Source organism: Rattus norvegicus, chromosome 19 (genome assembly GCF_036323735.1).
Source record: "Rattus norvegicus strain BN/NHsdMcwi chromosome 19, GRCr8, whole genome shotgun sequence".
Taxonomy (NCBI): Eukaryota; Metazoa; Chordata; class Mammalia; order Rodentia; family Muridae; genus Rattus; species Rattus norvegicus.
The window spans coordinates 45,457,513-45,479,218 of record NC_086037.1 but is presented as its reverse complement, the minus strand read 5'-3'; the positions used below and the strand labels follow the sequence as shown (position 1 = coordinate 45,479,218).

Here is a 21,706-nt window from a genome sequence, read left to right as displayed (position 1 = left end):
TTACATTTCTAAGGTATTCTTAACTTTAGCTGAATGATCCCCACACCAACCTGTGATGACTTTGATCTCCTTTCAGTGAATGTGCAGGGAGAGGTCCAGCAAAGACGGACAGGAAACTGTCACAGTACAGGTTCCCTGGCCCAGGCTCTCTCGCTGTTGACGATCTTGGGGGCAATAATAGAAGATAGAAATGTTGGCCTGGTCACTGTTTAGGGGAGGTATTTTGTAGTTTCAGGGGAGTAAGACATTCTTTTCTTTAAAGTCGATTCCAAATGGTGGGAGGCAGTAGATCCTGAAATTTTGGGTTGTGAACCAAGTCCAGGGAAGAATATAGGGAGAAACAGTGGCATCTACATGGCTAGATAATGACCTCAAATTGTTTATTTTTGTTCTTTTTTTTTTGTTGTTGTTCTTTTTTTTTCGGAGCTGGGGACCGAACCCAGGGCCTTGCGCTTCCTAGGCAAGCGCTCTACCACTAAGCTAAATCCCCAACCCCCAAATTGTTTATTTTTAAATAAGTTTTAAAAAATGTTCTTGGTGGACCTGGGTGGTGGTTGGCACATGCACTTGGAAGGCAGAGGGAGGCAAATTTCTGAGTCCAGCGTGGTCTACAGAGCGAGTTCCAGTACACCCAGGGCTGAGAGAGAAACCCTATCTTGAAAACAAGCTTTTTTTTTTTTTGATGGGAGAAAGAAAACCATCCCTATCCCAATAAAACTGCACCGAGGTCATCATTTTCTCCTGTGCAGCCTCCATTTTCAGCCTCCTTGGCTACATTCTCCCATGGCTACCCTATGTGTGCACCTTTAGTTCCCAAATCGACTCTTCTGGTTAACCGAGATGGCCACCCATCAGTAACTGTGCTGCTGTGCCCTTACATTAAACATTTCTACATCTGTGGGCTGGGAAGACAGCTCAGTGGGTAATGGTGTTTGCCCGTCAACCCTGTGACCTCAGTTTAATCTCTGAAACCCACACCATGGGAGGAAGGACCCAGGGCACGAGCCACCCTCTCACCTGCCCAGGCGGACCATGGTACACACCCCACCCTCAAGTTATTGCTTTTAAGTCTACATGTTTAGTTTTTCTCTAATTTTTCCAGTTTAATGTTTCCTTTCTCTTCCGATTCCAAACCACTGTCTCAGCAGTTCAGGCGCATGGCTTCACTTCAGTAACGCAGCTTTTGTACTCAGACAGTACTCAAAAGAACACTGCATCTTGACTGATTTTAACATGCAAAGAAAAAAAATGACACATTTTTAATCAAAGTAAGCAATAATGACAGGTTTTATTTAAAAATTTCCAGTAGAGAAAAACCCTGCTAGTGTTGGAATAAAAGAACTCGCTGTATAAGAGAAAAGGAGAATAGAAAACTTCAACAGAAGAAAACCAAATAGTACAAAAAAAATGAAACAAAATTAAAAAAAAAAAAACTTTGAAATGGATTCTGATAGAGATCTTCTTCAAACCTGCGAATAATGAACAGAGTTACCAGGTTTGGCAAACAATTTATTTGAAAAATCAAAGCCTATGTCTGTATTGTAAACGCCATAAGAACTGCTCGTTAAATCCACGCTTTTCATGTTCCGGGAACTGGGACGCAGAGCCAGTCCGTTTGCGAACAGAAGGAATTACTCATTTGCCCTTACAGTTAGAGGAATTAACCAGCTGCTTAACTGCATTGTGGAGCGGATGAGACAGCAGAAAAGAAAGGAAGAAAAGCCAGGTAAAACTCTAAAAAACCTGAAACACAGCAAAGTCCGACACCAGCTTGTCCGTTTAAGGCAACAGGCTGGGCTTTACGGCAATGTCTACATTTGCAGCTGTCGTTTTTCCTCCCCGACCCCGCCCCTCAGATACTGTGTAGACCCACTAGCCATTTGGACTATTCATAACCTCCAAGTATTCTGTATATACATATTTAGCAAAGGGCATATGCCTGACGTCATCCTGACAGCAATACAGTCAGCATACAGCTTCAGAAAGGTTACTACGCATGGCATAACAATTAACCTTTACTTTAAAACAAACAAAAAAACCCATTCATTTCTAAACAAATAGTTTTAAAATATTAAGAAAACCCATGAGAGGATGATCAGCGTGGGCTCCGAGCCTGATGAGAGCCCACTCCATAAAGATGATCGGCGCCAACCTTCTGCCAACACCCCACACAAAAGGATTGCTTAGGGCCTTTTTTTTTGCTTTTTTCCTAATAGATAATTTGCCCCTGGCTTGGCCATCTCTTTTCTAACTATTCACAAAGTCCTGCTAAAAGTCAGCATTTTAGTTGATTTTACAACAGAATGTCACAATGTAAACTAAGCGGGTTCTTGATATCAACAGCTTGTTACCAAGGCCTGTCAGCTTCTCCATCCAACGGTTGGTCACAGAGGTCAAGTATCACGGCTCCTTTACAGCTCCCCATCCTGTCTGACTTCTCCGTCCTTCAAGTACATGCAAGGCCCAATAGTTTGCAAGAGACAGAAGCCGAGGGCCCTTTAAGACACCGACGAAATAGGGTTGTGGGGCGAACCCATCTGGGTAAGGACTTTATCCAGCCACTGGAGAGGGCCATGCAGGTGTATCTCAATCCAGCAGGGGGTGCTAGTGACATCCTGCCGGTGGTACTCTGCTCCCCAGCCCTAGGAAAAAGAAAGCACACTGGGAATCACTGAACTTCATCTCAGTGGTTCAGTAGAAAGTTATGTGATCAGTTCCTAGGAGCCGGTTTGTACTCATGGTTATCCCCTACAAGAAAAACACGCCGCCACGCATGCCTGCGGGACTCAGTCATTTTTGGGATACACGCTGACCACTCAAAAGTCTATCCAAGGACCCCCAGATTACCCGTTTTGTTGGGTATGGTGGTACACATCTTTAATCCCAGCAGTGAGACCTTGTTCCAAACAAACAAACAAACAAACAAACAAACAAACAAACAAACATTGCTGGTCTTTGATTCTTAAAACTTTAACATAAATTCAACAGCTGACTGAATAAAAATATTTTAAATATCTATTTCCTATTATGTTAAAACTTTACTTTTTTCTTTTATTGGGTTTTTTTTTTTAATTTACTACTTACTTATTTTTCAAAGACAAATTCTTACTATGTAACTCTGACTGCCCTGGGACGTCCTATGTATACCAGACGAGCCGGCCTCAAGCTCCGAGACCCACCTGCCTCTGATTTCTGAGCCCTGGGGTTAAAGGCTACGTCGTCAGCTACGTCGTCAAGCTTTTTTGTGGTTGTTTTGGGGGTTTGTTGTTGTCGTTGTTTTAAAATTTATTTAAAATGTATATATGTGCCAGTTTGAATAGATATTTATCTTTGAATGCTGAGTGTGAGGCATATCCGAACCCCTGGTGCTGGAGTTACAGGCTGTTGTGAGCCATCTCAGCTGGGTGCTAGGAACCGAACCCAGGACCTCTGCCAGCACACTACACACTCCTACCTGAGTAATACCTTGCCCCTGTATTTGCGCGTGTGTGTGCGCGCGCGCGTGCGTGCGTGTGTTCATACCTGGGGAGGTCAGGGGTCAACACTGGCTGTCTTCCTCAATCATACCCCACTGTATCTTCTGACACAAGGCCACTTGAACGTGGGGGCTTTTGCCAATTAGGCTAGACTGATGGTCAGTCAGTGTAAGAGGTCCTATCTCTGCTGTCTCCTAAGATGGGATTATCAGTGTACCCAGCTTTTTTTTAAATTGTTGCACATATGTGTGTGCATGCACTCCAGTGTGCATGTGGAGGTTGGTGCACAGCTGTGAGCTCAGTTCCTTTTCCCTTCTAGCCCTTACTTATGCTCTGTTGCAATTTCTCTAGAGATAAAAGCTTCCATGTAAGAGGAAAGGATTTGATTGGCAACCGTTCTAAGGGGAGGTGAAATACCCCACCCTATAGGCAAACTCTTTAAAATTCGAGAAGCAAACTACACAAGAGCTTTAGGAAGTCCTATGAAACGGACCAGATTCACTAGGCCCCTTTCTCCCCAAGCTGACATGAACATTACAGATTGCTCAGACGGGCTGGGCTCCAAGGAAGACAGGCGAGCTAAGCTGCCTAGAAGGGGCTCAGACCAAGTGAGCTTCCGGGAAGGCCCTCTCTAGCCTGTTGAGCTGCAGTGAGCTCTAGTCCCCACGCTTGTGAGCATCACCCATGCTAGGGGAACTTTTGATGACATGAGCTGTCTTTGACTCACTTCTGTTCCTGTAAGTAACCCTAATAAAACTCAGTGGCTCCCCAAATCGGACTTCAGTGGTATTCATATTTTGATCTGTCACTGGCTCCCTATCTGGGGTGGGTAGATGTTTATTTAGGTCTCCCCAGAACAGCATCATGCAACAGCAATGCGACCTACAGGGACTGAACTCGGGTTGCTAGGCTTGTGTACCCAGTCCCAGCTGGCTGCAAACTTGTAGCAATCCTTGGGCCTTGACCTCCTCTATGCTGGAATTACAAGTGTAGGGCACTGTGCCTGGCTCCCCTCTGTCCGTTTTTGTGGCACTGGGGATAAAACCCAAGGCTTCTCACGTAAGCAGTACATTCCACCACTAAGCCCTGTTAGAGCTGTCACTCCATTCTCTCCTTACCCTAAATAAACGCAGAAAGGGTGGTGCCAGACAGACTGCTATTGTTTCTTCCCCACTTTGGCAGATAAAACTCTACCTGTCAACCACACAATCTCTTGATTTTTCAGTCTCAGGGGAAACTGAAGGATAGCGGCTACGACACCCCAAAATTCTTACGACACCTCGTCACTGTCTGGAAGTGACAGGCTTCCACCACTTATGTGGTCAGGGTGGTTGGCTACAGGAATTGGAATGACAAATTAGGACACCAATGCTCCACAGACATCACCATGAGAGCCTGTGAGGTCAACAGGACGTCCCTGAAATCCTAGCACTAGTCGGAGGCTGAGGCAGGAGGACTGTGAATGATACAAAGTCAGTCCGGCTACATTGAGTTTGAGGCTAACCTGAGTTACTCAGGGAGACCCTCTCTTAAAAATTTTGTACAAAAATGGTGTCGGTGTCAATAAAAAGAATCAAAATAATTTCTAATTAATCCTTGTTTGCAAAGAATTATGGCTACTAGGGTCTCTGGTACATACCTTTCTCTAGCAATTTTTTTTTCTTTTTCTTTTTTTCGGAGCTGGGGACGGAACCCAGGGCCTTGCGTTTGCTAGGTAAGCGCTCTACCACTGAGCTAAATCCCCAACCCCTTTCTCTAGCAATTTTAAGAAACATATCTGAATGAGAACTTTTAAAACAAAGTTGGGTCACGTGAACTCCACCCGTGAACTTGCATGCACGTCCCTGGGTTTGCACATTCAACAGCTACAGCTGCCATGCAGGTCTGTGTCTTTAGAAAGTGAGTTTTTTGAAGACAGGGGCTGACATCTGACTTTCAATCGGTCATGAGGCAGAAGTTCCACACATACTTTCTGGGCCAGACTGATTTGGGTTTATCAGGAACAGTTTTATATTAACACCAAAAACGATCATTTGGACCCCGCCTGATAATGCTGGCAAGTTCCTTAGTATCACTCATCCCTTACAGAGAGTGTGCGTGCGAGCTTTTGTTACGAGCATTTGACTTCTTGTTATATGGGGTCTGTTATTTATAGGTCGCTAAGCATTAAATGAGATTTATTTTTTATTATGTGCATTTGGGGGTGTCCATGTGCACGTGTATGTAGGTACCCATGGAAAACAAAAGAAGTTAAGGTGTTTGAGTTTTGGAGATGGTGCTAGAAGCAGTTATGAGCTGCCGGATGTGGAAGATCAGAACAGGATTCTGGTCCTCTATAAGAGCACCTCTAGCCCATTACCAGCTTTGGAGTAGTAAGATTTGTCTATCCTAAGTTCCCAGCCACATCCATCCTCGCTTGCACAGTTGCCTCGCTAGTCAGTATTAAATTCTTTTATGTTCCATTACTAATAAAGCCACAGGAGGCCATATGCATCCTGATGCTAGAGGTTTTAGAAGTGTTTTTCCCCTCTTTGTATTCTTTTCAGAATAGTGGTAAAATATCTGCAGAAAGAATGAAGTCAATAAATTTTGAATTGCAGTTTTGGGCTGGAGAGATGTCTTAGCAGAGCACTTGCTGCCCCACCAGAGAACCTGAGTTTGGTTCCAGGCACCCGTGACTGCTCACAGTAGCTTATAACTCCTGCTACGAGAGCTCTGACACCCTCTGTGGCCTCCAGCAGCACACACACACGTTTTGGTCATAAATATACACACTGATATGAATAAAAAAAACTTTTAAATACCTTAGTGTAAATAAATGTTTTTAGTTGTACAAAAGTAACATTTAACTGTTAGTGTGATCAGTAGGAAACAGATGCCAAGGAGATAGCTTATTGGAGTCAAAACTTCTTCAAGAATTCAATAATCACAGCCCACCAAGGAACCTCAGGCACGGTTACCAAAGGCCCAGATCCATCCAGCCCTACAGACCATGAGGAGGTCTGAGAACAACCCATGTCTCCACCACAGTCCAAACACCCCCGCTCTCAAGGGTTCTTTCTTCCAAACAAAAACCACTTTGGCAAGAAGCTGGTCTCATTTTGTAAATCGCCTGAGCCAAAATGCTTGAGTCAAAAATTAAATGGTGCCTGTGAAAAATGAACAAGGACAGGCTCCGTGGTTGTATTTGCACACACTATACAGGTCAACTTCTTTAAGGGGTAAAAAAAGGCCTCCTTTAATATTAAAGAGGTGCCACATTCAGCTAAGGCGGGGAAGGGTGCCTTTGATCTGGGTGATGATGGGCAGAGCACAGCTCTGGAATCACCCGGTGATGAACCGCTAAACAGGCCCGGCGAGAAGTCACAGAGCTTTTGAAGACTGCACATGAAAGACGACTGCCTCGCCCAGGTTTGTAATTAGCGCTCTTCCTCAAGGTAAAGCGGGATAAAGACTTATCTTCGAGGCTTCAGAGACAAGGTGGTTGCTAGAATGTGCTGTCATCAGATGTGCCCTTTTTAAAAAACATTTCATTGGCATCAAAAAAATTTTTCAATTTTAGTGGCAGAAGAGGACTGAGGAGATATCTGTGATAAGCAATGACTCCTTTTTTTGATATCACACAATTCTCTTGGAACCAGGGCCTTGCTAACTTTTCAATTATACACAAAACACATAATTTACTAGAAATACATTTTAACGAAAAGCATCTGATCAACTAAAAAGAATTTCCAGTATAAATACATCTTTCACTATTTTTTTTTTACATCTATTTACTGCCCTCCCAGCCCTGTGTGTGTGTACATGTGGAGGTCAGAAAACAACCTGTAGGAGTTGGCTCTCTCTTTCTACCATGTGGGTCCCAGGAATCAAACTGCTGAAGGCACCTAAACGGTCATGCGCTGACCACAGATCCACAGCCAGTAGGCACCGGCATCCTGTGCATTCAGCCCACAGCCAGTAGGCACCGGCATCCTGTGCATTCAGCCCACAGCCAGTAGGCACCGGCATCCTGTGCATTCAGCCCACAGCCAGTAGGCACCAGCATCCTGTGAACTCAGAGCTAAGAGCAAAGAACAGGAGGAAGAAAGCTGATCTCACAGGACGGCCATGCATTTAAGCTACTTGTTGAATACATAGCATTCCCTATGCTATGACAGCAGCTATGGGGCTGGGGACATAGTGCAGTGGGGAGAGTACTGGCCTAGTGTCCCAGAGACCCCACAATGGGGCAATGGCAGCACACAGGTCAGGAAGCCTAGCCACTCTGGACACAGAGCTGACACACCTCCCCAGTGCCATCGACCCAGCTGCCTGGGCAATGTCAGACCCTCTCTCTAGCAACAGAGGTCTGACCAGGGCCAGCAAGATGGCTCAGCTGGGTAAAGGTGCCTGCCCCCAAGCCTGGGGATCTGAGTTCTATCCCTGGGACCCACACGGTGAGAGATTACATCGCTATGTTCCAAAGACAATTTTTTGGACACTGACCCTCTTGTAGAGGTTTGAAAAAGGAAGATACACCAAGAAGGCACAGATTCATATTCTGCGAGAGAGTGTGTACGTGTGTGGTGGAAGCATGTGCATGTGTGTATGCAGAGTGTTTGTGGTGGGGTAAGCATGTATGTGTGTGTGGGAGCATGTGTGTGTGTAATGGAGGGAGTGTGTATGTTTATGTGTGGAGTGTGTATGCGTGGTTGTGTGTGTGTGGTTGTGTGTGTGTGGTTGTGTGTGTGTAATGGAGGGAGTGTGTATGTTTGTGTGTGGTGGTGTGTCTGTGGTTCTGTGTGTGTGTGTGTGTGCAGCGTGTTTGTGGTGGGGGAAGCACAGATGTGTGTGTGAGCATCTGTGTGTAATGGAGGGAGTGTGTAAGTTTATGTGTGGAGTGTGTATGCGTGGTTGTGTGTGTGGTTTTGTGTGTAGAGTGTGTGGTTGTGTGTATGTTTGTGTGTGTGTGTGTGGTTGTATGTGTTGTTGTGTGGTTTTGTGTGTGTGTGGTGGTGTGTGTGTGGTTGTGTGTGCATGTGTGGGTGTATGTATGTTTGTGTGTATGTGTGTGGTTGTGTGTGCGTATGTGTGTATCCAGCCTGAATGAGATGGGTGGGCACTGCTCACCTTCACGAAGCTCATTCGAATAGTGCACATTTTGGTGAGTTCATACACTGTCTCGAACCCATGGTTCACAGACTGCGCCAGTAGCTGAGCGAACTCTTGGTTGTTGAAGATTTTCAAGCTGCACCCGCTGGGGATCTTGCAGACCGTGGTGGGATGAAAGCCATGGTGGTAGTTGCAGTTCCGACTCTGCACGAAGATGCTGCTGTCACTGAGGCACTCCGCATACACCTCTCCTCCGACGTAATAAAGGTGGACTCCTGTGAGAGACAGAGACAGACCGAGTCAGCCGGCTGTTATCTGGATGACAGGTGCCCTGGCAGTCAGGCTGGGCTGCTCTGACAAATCTCTGAGTTAACTATGCTACCCTTGTGTCAGTCAGCATGTTCAGGAAATAACAAAGTCTCTCAAAAATAATAAAGTATAACACTTTCATTTCAGTAAGTATTTAATGTCCCACTTGGCCAGGGTTGAAAGTATATCTGTGCTCTAAAAATAGAGTGCAGTAGGACCTAGAGTTCACTGGGGCATCCTGTGTGTTTAAAGTCCCCTGCATTTATGCCAGGGCTAAATTGTTCAGAAAACTTCAGAGAGATGGAAGCGATGATCAGTAAACACGGAGGGATGAAACCCGGGAGGAAGAAGTCCTACTGGGGGCTGAAAGGTGGGAGGTCCAGCTAAAAACAAAAGCTTCAGAAATAGGAAAAAAGGCGCGCGCGCGCGTGTGTGTGAAATAGAAGCTCACCAAAATAACCACTACAAACAATGCCTGAAAACGTCTCCCAGCTTAGAATGAATGCCAGCACCCCACCTTGAAGGTGGGGAGGAGGGCTCAGCGGCCTGAATCCTTTCCTGCTGAAGGTGGGGGAATCAATCCTGCAAAGCTGCCCTCTGGATGCCACGTGACTCCCGTCACACAGGAAGTGATTAAAAACAGGGAGAAGGAAAGCCCTCAAAGCCTCCGAGGGGGAACAAGCACCCAGCAAAAGTGGTGTGGCTCCAAACCTTGTCCATGCCTGGGGCACGGCGCTACCGTGACTGTCCGAGGAAACGCCATGCGGCATCTCTACCGATACATAGGGCTAGAAAACTACGGAAAAGAAAAGAAACTTTCTTCCTGGTAATAAAGATGACTTCTCATCTTAGAAAATCAAGGCAGGGTGTGAAACCGTAAAGAATGGAAAATACTAACAGTGCTTCAGTGACAGAAAACAATGCTTATGAGCGTGCATACACTGTGTTGATTTTGCAATCAGGAAAGCTTCTGAGAAACTTTTAAACCTCTGCCTGACTGCCCTGCTATCAACCAGTCACCAGTGTGGCAATAACTTTCTATTCCTGCAGTCATGACAAATGTCACTATCCGTAAGAGAGTCCTGGAAGTTAAATGGCTCCATAGAAGGCCTTGGAATCAGGTGGCCAGACAACTTTTCAGGACGCTCATGTTGGTTTATACCCACAACGGCACTGTGGGCGCGCCGTTCATCTGACCCACATCAGCGCTGATCCAGAGCAAAGTGTTTGCAGCTGGAAAATAATACAATTGTCTTAAATTTGCACGTGGGGCTGGGTGTGCACTCCGGCTTGGTGGCCATTCGAGTGTCTCCTGTGAATTCACTGCCTTTACGGCTCATCTATTTATCCTGCTGTGGTTGTGGGGTTTTTATTATTTTTTATGAGTTGTGGGTTCCAGGCCAGATATAAATAATTTATCTTGTGTTTTCCTGTAATTCCTTTTCTTTCAATCTTATTCATTCTATACACGTGTGTGCATAGACAGAGCGACAGATGAGACAGCGATATATGTTTTAACCTAGAGTAGTTGAATTTTTATTTTTGTTGATGTAAATAACGACCTTTCAGATCAATATGTTTTCATAGAGCTTCTTTGTCTGCCTCGTTACAGATACACACGCACTCATTCCCATGTGTGGTGTGTGGTGCAGGACCATTAGGGAAGGCTACTGACCTGATGCCAACACCCGACATCGGCTCCCATGCCCACTACAGTACGAGTCTAATTTACTTTGCTGTTTTCTCCACCTGCTGATTGACTTACTTGTAATTCTTACAAGCCCTAATGTCAGAATTTTTTCTTTACTCGTCCATCCGTTATTATTTTTAACCATTCTTATTAACCTTTCCAAGTAATCGTGGCATCACATTTTAAGTCACAAAACAATATAGAAAGAATTACTGTCTGCTTCAAAGCTTTCACAGTATTCAGCCATTCCTTTATGGACCAAAGGCTACCTGTATATACAGTTTTCTCTCTCTCTTTGTATAGCCCTGGAAGGAGGTGTCAGGAGAGATAGGCTTTGAGAGTTTAAAGGCTTGTACCATTTCTAGTTCACTCTCTCTGTTTTGTGACTGAGGTTCAAGACGTGAGCTGCCTGCTTCTGATCTAACCGCCATGCTCCTGCTGCCACCCTTCCCTGCCATGCTGGACTCTCGTCCCTCTGAACCATAAGCCCAACTAAGCTCTGTTCTCTGATTTCCTTGGTCATGGCTTCGCCATGGCTATACAAGCTTCTAGCTGGACGACTGACAGGGACAGACATGAAGCTCCTCCACGAGCTGTCCAGGGTGAAGAGAAACACCACACATCTATTTCTAGTGGGAGGTACAAGTCAGTAAGAACTTTCTGGAAAGTATACATAACCAAGAGCTTCCGGCTTCACTCCGAGGACCTGTCCCAAGAACACTATCAATCATGCCGTCCACAGTGATGTCTGCACGGGGTTTCTGCTGCTTGTCCGTGGGTCAGGATGTGAGGAGTCCTCAGCTTATCCCTGGCACTGACCCCGGCTTCTTCTGTCATCTAGAACTCTACACTGGGTCCACTAGTCTGGCGCTGGGGTGACTTAAGGAAGTGCAGCCCCAGAAATCCGCCTGCCTCTGCCTCCTGAGTGCTGGGATTAAAGGCATGCACCACACCCACCCCCTCATAATGTCCTAAAGAATGTGGCTTTCTCCTACTTTGGGGGCGAAGTTCCCCTAAAATTGAGTGAGACACACACTCTTCCTTCTGAATGTGCTGACAGGAAACACCATGTTTCAGGTGTAGGCCAATGCCCATGTGTGCTGCGAGCTGTGTTCACCTTAGACTGTTTCCATCTTCCCTCCCTTGATCATAGTAAGATGTCCACCGAGTCCCATCTCAACAGCTGTTGGGTTTTCTCTAAAAACAATCTTAAAACATTTTCTTAAATGTCTCTTATCCCTTGTTGAAATATCCCTTTTTATTTGATCTCTTTCTAGATGTTGATTCTTTTATTTTTTTTACTCTGCCTTGCAACTAAAGTAGCTTTTAGAGAAATATTTTAAAACATGCAAATGCTCTATCATAGAACTTCTCTTCACATTTGGCATATATTGATGGTTCTCTGCTTTATTAATTCACTTCCTTGTTTGGTGTGCATGGATGATGGTGGTGGTGGTGGTGTGTGTGTGTGTGTGTGTGCGTGTGAAGCATGGGTGATGGTCAGAGGACAAAGCATGGCAGCTGGCTTTCCCCATCATGCAGTCCTGGGGACTAAGCTAAGGCCCTTAGGCTAGGCAGCAAAGCCCTTACCTACCCACTGAGCCATCTCACCGGCCCTATGCCAATGACTCTTGCTTGGTCTTTACCTCAATGGTTGCAAAATGATGAATTTTGTATTCTAATACTCACTGTCCATTTAGTGGTTGGACTTCCCAATTAATTCATTTCTCTATTAATGATTCCTATGGCTGTCCCAGTCAGAATTTTCTAATTGGACAGACCCTCACTGTGCAGACTGACCTGCCTTGGTTGTCCTCATGTTCCTCTTCCAGCCTCCCCAGTGCTGGCATCACAGGCATACGCTCATCGCCACGCCGGGCATTATCTTTAGAGCCGCTGCTGTGGTTAATTACAGTTGCTCTTCATTATCTGTGGATCTGGGACCCAGTTTCAACCACGCACAGATCAAAATGATCTTTCAACATTAACATGTCCAGGCTGTGCCTCTCTCGATTCACTCAACAGTGCGACTGTTTGCCCGCCATGAACTGTGCAGCAGGTGTGACTCTCATAAGGACACTTGACAAGTGACGTGTGATAAATGAAGTCACAGCACTGAGTGAGAGAGGGGGAACTGAGCATCCGAGGTTTCCTGGTTCTCAAGGGTCTCAGAACAAACCCACCATGGATACCAAAGGACAAATACATCTTGGTACTAAACTGTACAAAGCGGTGAGGTGGGAGCTGGATGCCGAGAGGCACCACGGTTTCCCGCAGGGGGACAGATATTAGCAGCAATGGGCTGGACCCCGGGTATGTGCTTGTCAACACTTTGTATCTTTGCCCTTCGGTACACAGGACAGAAAAACTACATGCATGTTCGGAGGGCACATGGACAGACACGCACAGCAGCATATAAACACACGCCGTGCCATTAAGTTATGATTTACACTGACACTTCCAAGGGATGCCACGCCCTTCATGACTGCATGTTCCTTACCTCACAGGGAACGCTGCACTGATCACCTACCCACACAGTTAGCTATTTGTTTAATCACAGAATAAACGCGTGTAAACGGTCCAGAACTGTTTTAATCTACCACTAGGGTGAATAATTAAGCCTATTAAGAAAAATCGGCGGGATGGCTCGATGGCTAGAAAGTTTGCTACCAAGCTGATGACTGGAATTTGACTTCTGGTGTCCACAGGATGGAAGTAGAGAACTGACTACCAAAGTCTGTCCTCTGATGGAGACACTTACACACACACATGTACAAGTGCACACATGTGCGTGCACACACATGTAATAAATGTAAAAAATTATTAAGATATTTTCATAACAAAAACGTTAAAAGAATTGCCCACGGTAGCAAGCCACAGTATCCACTAATCCCTGTCAACATTATCAGGGTGGGGAAATCCACTAAGATCATTGATTAGAACAATCTCCAGATAATGTGAATTTGAAAAACTCTTCAAAGCAGTATTTGAGCCTTCACTGGCATTGCCACAGGAATGATGGAGTCACTTCTAGAGAAACATTTGCAATGGAGTAAAGGGAAGGTTCACCTTTCCCGATGTGTCGCCTGGTATTTTCAATAGTGGAGTTCCGGTTAACATTGGAGAGCAGCCCAAGGCAGAATCGGTTCTTATTGTTGGAAGGATCGGTGAAACCATCCACCAACACGCTGGTGGAGGAGGCATGGAACGCTTCGCCCACACGGTTGTTGAGCTCATAGTACACAATAGAGCACCAGTGTTTTGGTTCCTCGTAAGCAACTGCTTGAACATCTGTAAGAAGGGAAGAAAAGGTTGTGTAGCTCACAGTTTGCGCCTGGAGCATCCCCAAACCGAAACCACATTGTAAAACTGTCTGGACATCACCCAGTGAAGACAGCCAAGGGCGACCACTGTGATCACATGTATCATTTTTGAGAGCTGAAGTACTTCTTATTAAAGGTGGCATTCTCCTTTAATTGGGGAACAATCTTCTCCAATGACTAGCAGAAAACCAAAATACCAGCTAAGCAAGCCCGGCAACAGCATTTGCTGAATACTAAGGACCTATTACCTTCTCATTAACATACAGAAATAATTAGGAATCTCTCTCGCTGGCACACTACCTACGAGAAATACAAGTGACCAATAAAAAACCAAGTGGCTCAGGAATACGAGGGGCCTGGAGATGTGCCAATGGGGCTGGCATGGAAAGGAGCTACTGTTGGAAAAGCCTTGGTAAACCTCTGCTTTCTCAAAGCACCAGAAACAACTTCTACCTATCGCGGGGAAGCTGCCTGCCTTCCCAAGAGCCAGGGATGGCGGTGGCTGCAGCTGCCGTTTTGCTGTGTTTCAGGAAGAAATCTTGCCAACTGGCCATTCTCCCTCAATGAATCATATCTCTCTCATCCAGACTCCATGCTAACTTCCTTCTATTTGCTTTAAGTCATGCCGAGCAGGTGTGTTTTGTCTCTCGCTTCCCAGAATGGGCCAACAATGGAAACTACCCAGCTTTACTGACAGGATGCAGCTTGTTCAGTCCGATCTCTTAAGCCCAACGAATCTCCAAACATAAAATGCTTTCAACCAAGAGGTGGGAGATGAATCCTTTCTGCAGCAAACCTCCTTCAAGACCCCCAGGCATACAAGCCACACTATAACCAATGCAATTATTAGTGATCTGGGCATCATGGGACCTCATGAACAAACGGGAAGGATTGCAAGGAAAATCCAGCAGGCATGGTAAAAAAAAGGACTTCCATGTCCTTCGTTAGTAACATTTTGTACTTAAGTGGCTTAGCTGAAAATAAACTATTTCCCTTGTTTTCTAAACAGTTCCCTCCTGTTGCTCCATTGTTCTTCAAGGAGCAAAGCTTCAGTGATTCACCAGGTGCCGGAGTGTGAAAGCGGCTGCGGCCACAGTCACACGAGCCTTTTATCGGCGTTTAGTGTTGTTCGAAATGCTATTCATCTAGTTTAGCCTTGGACACATTTTTTTCCTATAAAAGGCCAGAAAGACTTGTGGGACATATGGTCTTTATCACAACTATTCCACTCTGTCTTTGTATCTCTTGAAAACAGCCATTGATAATGTGTAACAAATGGGCACAGCTGTGTTCTAATAAAGCTTTATTTATAAAAACAGACAGTGGGCTGATCTGTCTGTGGGCTGTAGTTTGCTGACCCTTGCTCTGCGAAAACCACCACAGGTGACAACAGGAAAAAAGCCAACTCTTTTTCCTTTGAAGATTCTAGGTGATTTTAAATTGGCTCTAATGGGGCAACATTTTAAAAGCTGTTTAAAAGGGAAAAAGATCTTAAAAGTATGGTCTCTGTTTGGGGTATCAGCTAATTTCGTCAGGACAGATACAGGGTCCACACAGGAAATCTTGCTCCCCAAATAAAAATTCTAAAAATAGGTCAGATAGAGGCTACTCTTTCACACACTTCACTTGTTAACTCCCAACATCTAACGCTGACCAAGACCCATAAAACACAGAGCACCTATAAAGAAAACTTCAAAACAAAATCACTGATTTATATATGCTCTAATTTACTTAACTGTACTGCTAAGGTTTTTTTCTTTTTCTTTTTTTTTTTTTTTTGAGAGTATTTATTTTGGAGTCAACACTTCAGGTCCCTGCAAAGTGAGACTTCCCATATGCCCTCCCACCACAGAGATCTGGCATCAGATTGGCATATTCAATATAATCCCAGAGCCTACACGGACATGTCATCATCCCAAATCCAGAGTGAGCATTAGGGTTTGTTCTTGGCTACAGTGTGTGCATCTGATCACATGTGAACCCAGCATGCTACTATCCTCGTGCTACCACAGGGACAGCATAATATTTAAGTCCTGAAAAAGCACCAGGAACTCGGATCCAGTCCAAGGCACCTCTCATTTCACTGAAATGGGCTTTAGAACAAAACAAGACACGTTCAAGCAGCCATACTGCTTCTAATTTCAACTTGCTTCATCCCCGGGTGGAATGCTTGCTGGAGGCTCCCTCAGAAGCTACTGAGCGGATGGGAGATCTCGCCAGGGCACATGGTACCTCTTGGCATGGGGTAATGTGCACTTGGTATACTGGGCTGAAATGAGCCTCGGGGTGAAGACCAGCTCCTCCCCTGAGGGAAGGTGAACGTCAGTTCAGCTGTAAATTCTTTGAGGGGGAAAAGAGTAAATTCTTTTTTTTTTTTGGTTTTTTTTTTTTTTTTCCGGAGCTGGGGACCGAACCCAGGGCCTTGCGCTTCCTAGGTAAGCGCTTTACCACTGAGCTAAATCCCCAGCCAAGAGTAAATTCTTATCCTTTAAATTAATTCTTCTGGTAACAAAGTTAGGCAGGAGGACAGAGAGAGGAAAAATGCACCATTACTTGTTACAACGATAAAGGCTCTAAAATAGACAAGGGGTGTGTGTGTGTGTGTGTGTGTGTGTGTGTGTGTGTGTGTGCGCATGCACACCTCTATGTAAGCATCTGTGTGTGCATGCGTGTGTGCCTGTCTATTCTAACACAAAGGGAACCGTCTGGAAACCCAGCTGTATGGATTTCCAGTGAGATCACCAGTGGGAAGTCCGCTCTGCACTACTGCGGATGGCCCATTCCTCTTGGCCCATTTAAAGACAATTCTTGCAGCACCGATCCCAAGTTACTAATTACTGAAGACCTGAATACACAGCCATCTAAATAAAAGACACAGGTAATGTAAAACAGGCCTCGGCTGCCCCATGTGCAAGAGCTCTCATATGCACACAGGTACATGAAACAGCTATACAAACCATGTGTCTATTGACACTAAACCATAGATAAATGTATATTTAAACAGTTCTTTGTTTATATTACTTAGCCATTTACAAAAAGTATAAGCAGATTAGCATGCTAATGAGATACGCCTGTTCGCCTTTTACGGAAACAATAAATCTCAGCTGACTGTTCAGCTCTGACGGATGTATGGCACATTCGGTTGCCTTCAGAGTTTGCCAACGGCTTGGTTTTCTAATCACCAAGGCTGAGACTTGGCCTCACTTAACTTCCTAGTACCAAATGGCAAACAGACGCTTAAGGCCGTTTCATAGGCTACTGAAAATTCATTCAATTCTGAGACTCCTTAGGAGACTGTGGCAGAGATTTTAGGCAAAGGGCTGGATTCTAGAGAATTCTTTCCTTCAGGTTTAGAACAACAGTTTTTTCTGTTTTCTAGACAGCTACTGTTTGAAGGTCTATATGACTGAAAGCAACACTTGGACCTGCAGACAACAAACTCTCACAGGGAGAGCGGCAGCTGACTTCACCTCCTCTATTGATCTCCGCGGGCAGTGTCGGTGCCGTCATGTTCGTCATGTTCGTGTCCATAGGCTGAGAGCCATCCTGGGCCATGGGGTCTTCAGGAGGCAGGTAAGCAGGCGGGGGTGTGTCGGCTACAACGGTTTAAAGAAAAAAAATACATTTCAGGCATAGATTCTCTTCTGTGTTGTCTCTGTGCACACTGTTCACGGGAATGCAGGTGCACGCCTACTGTATGTAGGCGGTCAGAGGATAACTTTGGGTTTAATTACTGTGGGGGAGAAGGAACAAGTGGGGGTCAGAGTGTAACTTGGGGAGCTAGGTCCAACATGTAGGTTTCAGGGACTCAGTGAAAGCCTTCACAATGGCAGCAAGTATATACCCCCTGAGCCATCGGGCAAGCGCTCACCTTCTGTGGGGCGGGGGTGGGGGAAGCAAGGACTCTCAGTGGCCTGGACTCTATAAGCAGGCTTGGCTGACCAGCCAGTGAGCCCCAGGGATCTGCTTGTCCCTGCCTCCCTGTGCTGAACCAGTCCCTTAACAAAAGGGCCTTCCACGGTGGTGTTTGACTGCAAGGATTGCAGTCGGGAAGCAAAGGCAGGATGATGGAGAAGTCAAGGCTAATCTCGGCAACAGTTTAGCATCTAAGCCTTTGCAGAGGGGTGAGGGGTAAGCCTAAAGACACTGGACTTAAGGTATAGTTTCAGAAAATGATCATATCCCCAAACTTTGTTTCCAGTGACAACAGACCCTTAAGTGGGCTCCAGGAGTCCCCGTACCTCTCTAGGACCACGTCACTTTAAACCCACTGAGAAGGACACGGGTGCAGCAGACTCTTGAGAGCCCTCAAATTTGGTTTCACTCCTGTAACCAAACTGCCTGACAAGACTTGGTAAGGAGAAACTTCTTTCCAGGTCTCTGACATTAAACCTCTGGGCAGGAATTTGCTATTCACTGAGTCTTGGTTTCCCATGACTTTAAGCAATCTCTTAGGCCTACCTTCACCATAACCATTTAAGCAATGACTAGCCTAAAAACCCCCAGTAACAGAATAATAGGAGATAAAACAGTTTAGCTCAGCTGTCTTCTGTTTTAGAATTTACATAGGTCTCCTTCTGAACAGTTTCTAACAAGTAATAAGATTACTGAAACCACATATATTAATGCAAGACTGCTATTTTCTTACTGGGAAATATAGGACTTAAAAACCAAATACAGCTCCTCGTTGGCCTGTCAGCCCACCCAGCATGTACGGCAGAGCCTTGAGAACAAAATTTTACCTTAGGGATCCATAAATGCTTGGGTAAATACTTAGGGGCAACAGGGCTCCCTGGCAGTTCCCACCACCCCTGACCCTGGCAGAGTCTTAACTCAGCTGCCAAAAAGCTGAGAGCCAGCCGGGCTCCAGAGACCTTTCCTGTGCGTCTCAGTGGGCCTCCCTGCACTCCAGCTTCTTGGTGCAGCTCTAAGGTAAAGTCTGCTTTGTCTGGAGTCAGGAGCAAAGCCAGGAGGCTGCTCAACAGAACCGGATGAATGTACCCCAACAGGCGGTGAAAATCTCAGCAGCGCCACCAGGGCTCAGGGCGGCAGGGTCTCACCAACAGTGTTCTACCACCTCCCCCAGGACATGCTCGAGCTTCGCTCCTCCAGCTTTTGCTTTAATCCCTGATGGCCAAGGACAGGAGTGAATCCTAGCAACAGTCTTTGCTTCTCTTTACTGGGGCTCGCCTGGGGTGGTCAAAAGTCCTCTGAAATGGACCGTCACCACCGGCCCATCCAGCAGGCCCAGCAGACTTGCCAGGGAATGGGTAGATAGGAAACCATCGAGTTATTACTTTGGTTATCAAAATAATCTCTTACACCTTCATCCCAAACAGACAGACATAATGCAAAATAAACAAGTTGAATTAAAATAAGAATAATTAAAGAAAAAAGAAGAAACAGCAATAAAGTGTGGACCACTTTTCAACATGGACATTGAATTAAAATTTAATCTAAAGCACTTTTAGTGGCTCCGTAAACACACCTGCCCGCCCAGTTATCGCCCTCACAGAAATACCCAGATCTCAAGATGATCTTTTGTTTATAGTAGCCTTCCTGCTGTTGACCGTCAAGGATTCTAGCACTAATATTTGAGATGCTTGTTTACTAACCTGCAACTTGAAAACTAGAACGTTCTAATTAATCACCCATTTTGAGAACTATCACAGCATCCGTTATGACTACAACAGGAAAATAACTGGCTTTGTCTCTGCTAAGTTAAACAAGCAGATGGTCTCCAGCACTCCTGATACAATTCCTTGTTGTTAAAAGTACATGCTTCTTGGGATCACATCACTGGTTAAATGAATCTAATTAAATGGGGGTTGTGACCCCTCAGAAAACAGCTCTTCCAGGGCTGCACTGACAGCAAGGGTTCTTCGATGTCAGAAGCACTCATTGGAGCTACTTCTCGGAACATCACTGTTTGTAACATGATGTTTTCCCCTTTCTCTCATGGAGAGCCGAGGCTGGAACAATTGTGCCACTCCCAGAAGGATGCAGCTGTTTCAAAACTTTTGAAAACAAGGGGAAAATGTAGCAGGAATCAAACAGGCCATCCCCTTGTCTGGCTGTGAGACTCCTCTCTCTACAACTGATGTTCTGAAGGACTCGCCGTTCACTGGGACTTGCTCTAGGGTTCAGACCTCTTCCTTACAGGTCACGCCCACCCACCTCCCCGAACACCCCATCCCCACTCTGTGAACCCCTCCTACCTGGCATCTGAAAAGGGCTGCCCGGGTCTGAGCTGGTCGGGGAGTGAGGGTAGGTGCTGCTGCTGCTGCCAGGAGAGTTGGGGTAGCTGCTGTTGGGGGACTGGGGAAACGGGTGGCTGTGTGGCTGCTGGAAGGAGTCGGGGAACGTGGCATTCAGTGGCATGTGGGGCTCATTTTGTCCCAGGTTTCGGAACTGAGCCAGAAGGCTGTGCTGAGGGTTGTACTCGCTGTGCCTCGGAACCAGCACCGGTGGGAGAACTGGAAAAAGGAAGAGAGAGAAAGAGAGAGAGAGAGAGATGAGAACGGTGAAAACCGGTAACAGCCTCACGGCAAGTGAGGGCAAATGACCAGAACACCAACTGTCAGCTCCACAGCTCTGACCAGAGGGGAAAGCACAGCCCAGATGGATCACAGGACTCCAGCCAGAGAGCAGCGCTCCTGGCCTGTTGACCCGAGGAAGCCTTGAAACACAGTTTCAGACTAAACCATGTTGCTGCATTTCACTTCAAATTTTCCCACTCACAAGAAACTCAAGCACAGTTAACAATGTGCATTGCCCCCTAGCCAGATGGCTTCAGGGGAAAGGAGCTTGTCACACAGCTGGGTGACCTGAGCTTGATCCCTGGAACTCATGTAAAGGGAGAAGGACAGAATAGATTCCACAAAGTTGGTCGGTGGCATGAGCACCACTTTCATACGCACGCACACACGCATAAAGCACTGTGGCATATACCCACGATCCCAGTACTCAGGAAGGAGGTTAAAGCAACAGGATGCCAGTCTGGGGTCCAGTCTGGGCTACCCTGTTTATGTATTTATATATCACCACTGATGTTCTTCCTGACAGTCTGCTGACATCTGAGTTATTGAATGATAAACAAATGTATTGAATCACATTACTTACCAATAAGTATTTTAATTGACATATTAGCTGCTTTTAAAATAAAAAGCAACAGAATGAAGGTTGAAGAAATAAACACAGTGGGCATCAAACACCCAAAGGCCAAGGATGAGGGCTGGTTACGTAGCCTCTGAGGATCTGGACGAAGGAACCCACTTCTCTGTGATCCACAAAACAGGGCCGAGGAGGACCCGGAAGTTACAGTCACATTTTGCTAACTAAAAACTCCAAGCTACGAAGGTGTAAGAGGTAGGTACGTAAGCAAAAGCAAAAAGAGTTGTCTCTCCTGAGGGCTGCAGGTTAAGAACCTAGGACAGTGAGAATCAGCACGGTTAACTCCCCAAATCCTGGCACAGCCACCACCAAACTGGTTACCTACCAGGGATGGGCAGGCCGCCTATGGTAACTTATAGAACCCCGCCCTGGGAGAAGTTATTAGACCCCAAGATGTCCTCCAGGGTCACGAGGTAGCTTCCCCTTAGTGACAAAGACCTTTGGAAGCCCTTCTGCTCTTGTGGCCCCAAAACAACAGAGAAAAGCAACATGTTTTAAAACTGCAAGATTTGGAATTTTCTTTTTAAATTTATTTTTCTATGCAAAACACTTGGATTCGTTTCCATTTTTGTCCAAAACTCGTTTGGGTACAACTCCCCCCCCCCCCCAGTGTTGGGCTTACTGCTCGACTCATCGTCAGC

The 21,706-nt window shown here is 45.8% G+C and overlaps 1 protein-coding gene across 7 annotated transcripts in view; it reads right to left on the bottom strand.

Moving 5' to 3' along the window:
* Positions 1 to 1,256: 1,256 nt before the first annotated feature.
* Smad1 (SMAD family member 1) overlaps positions 1,257 to 21,706 on the bottom strand; it is a 60,533-nt gene continuing 40,083 nt past the window's right edge. For 3 of the 7 annotated variants that reach the window (XM_063277825.1, XM_063277823.1, XM_063277824.1), the window contains exons 3-7: positions 20,111 to 20,368; positions 17,363 to 17,488; positions 13,639 to 13,860; positions 8,589 to 8,845; positions 1,257 to 2,642 (exon numbers count right to left, since the gene is read on the bottom strand). In XM_063277825.1, the coding sequence (XP_063133895.1) occupies positions 2,499 to 2,642; positions 8,589 to 8,845; positions 13,639 to 13,860; positions 17,363 to 17,488; positions 20,111 to 20,368 (1,007 nt within the window). In that variant the 3' untranslated portion in view covers positions 1,257 to 2,498. Of the gene's footprint in view, positions 2,643 to 8,588; positions 8,846 to 13,638; positions 13,861 to 17,317; positions 17,489 to 20,110; positions 20,369 to 21,706 lie in introns of all 7 variants that reach the window. The other 4 variants (XM_006255394.3, XM_006255395.5, XM_006255397.3 and 1 more) reach the window with 3 other exon arrangements.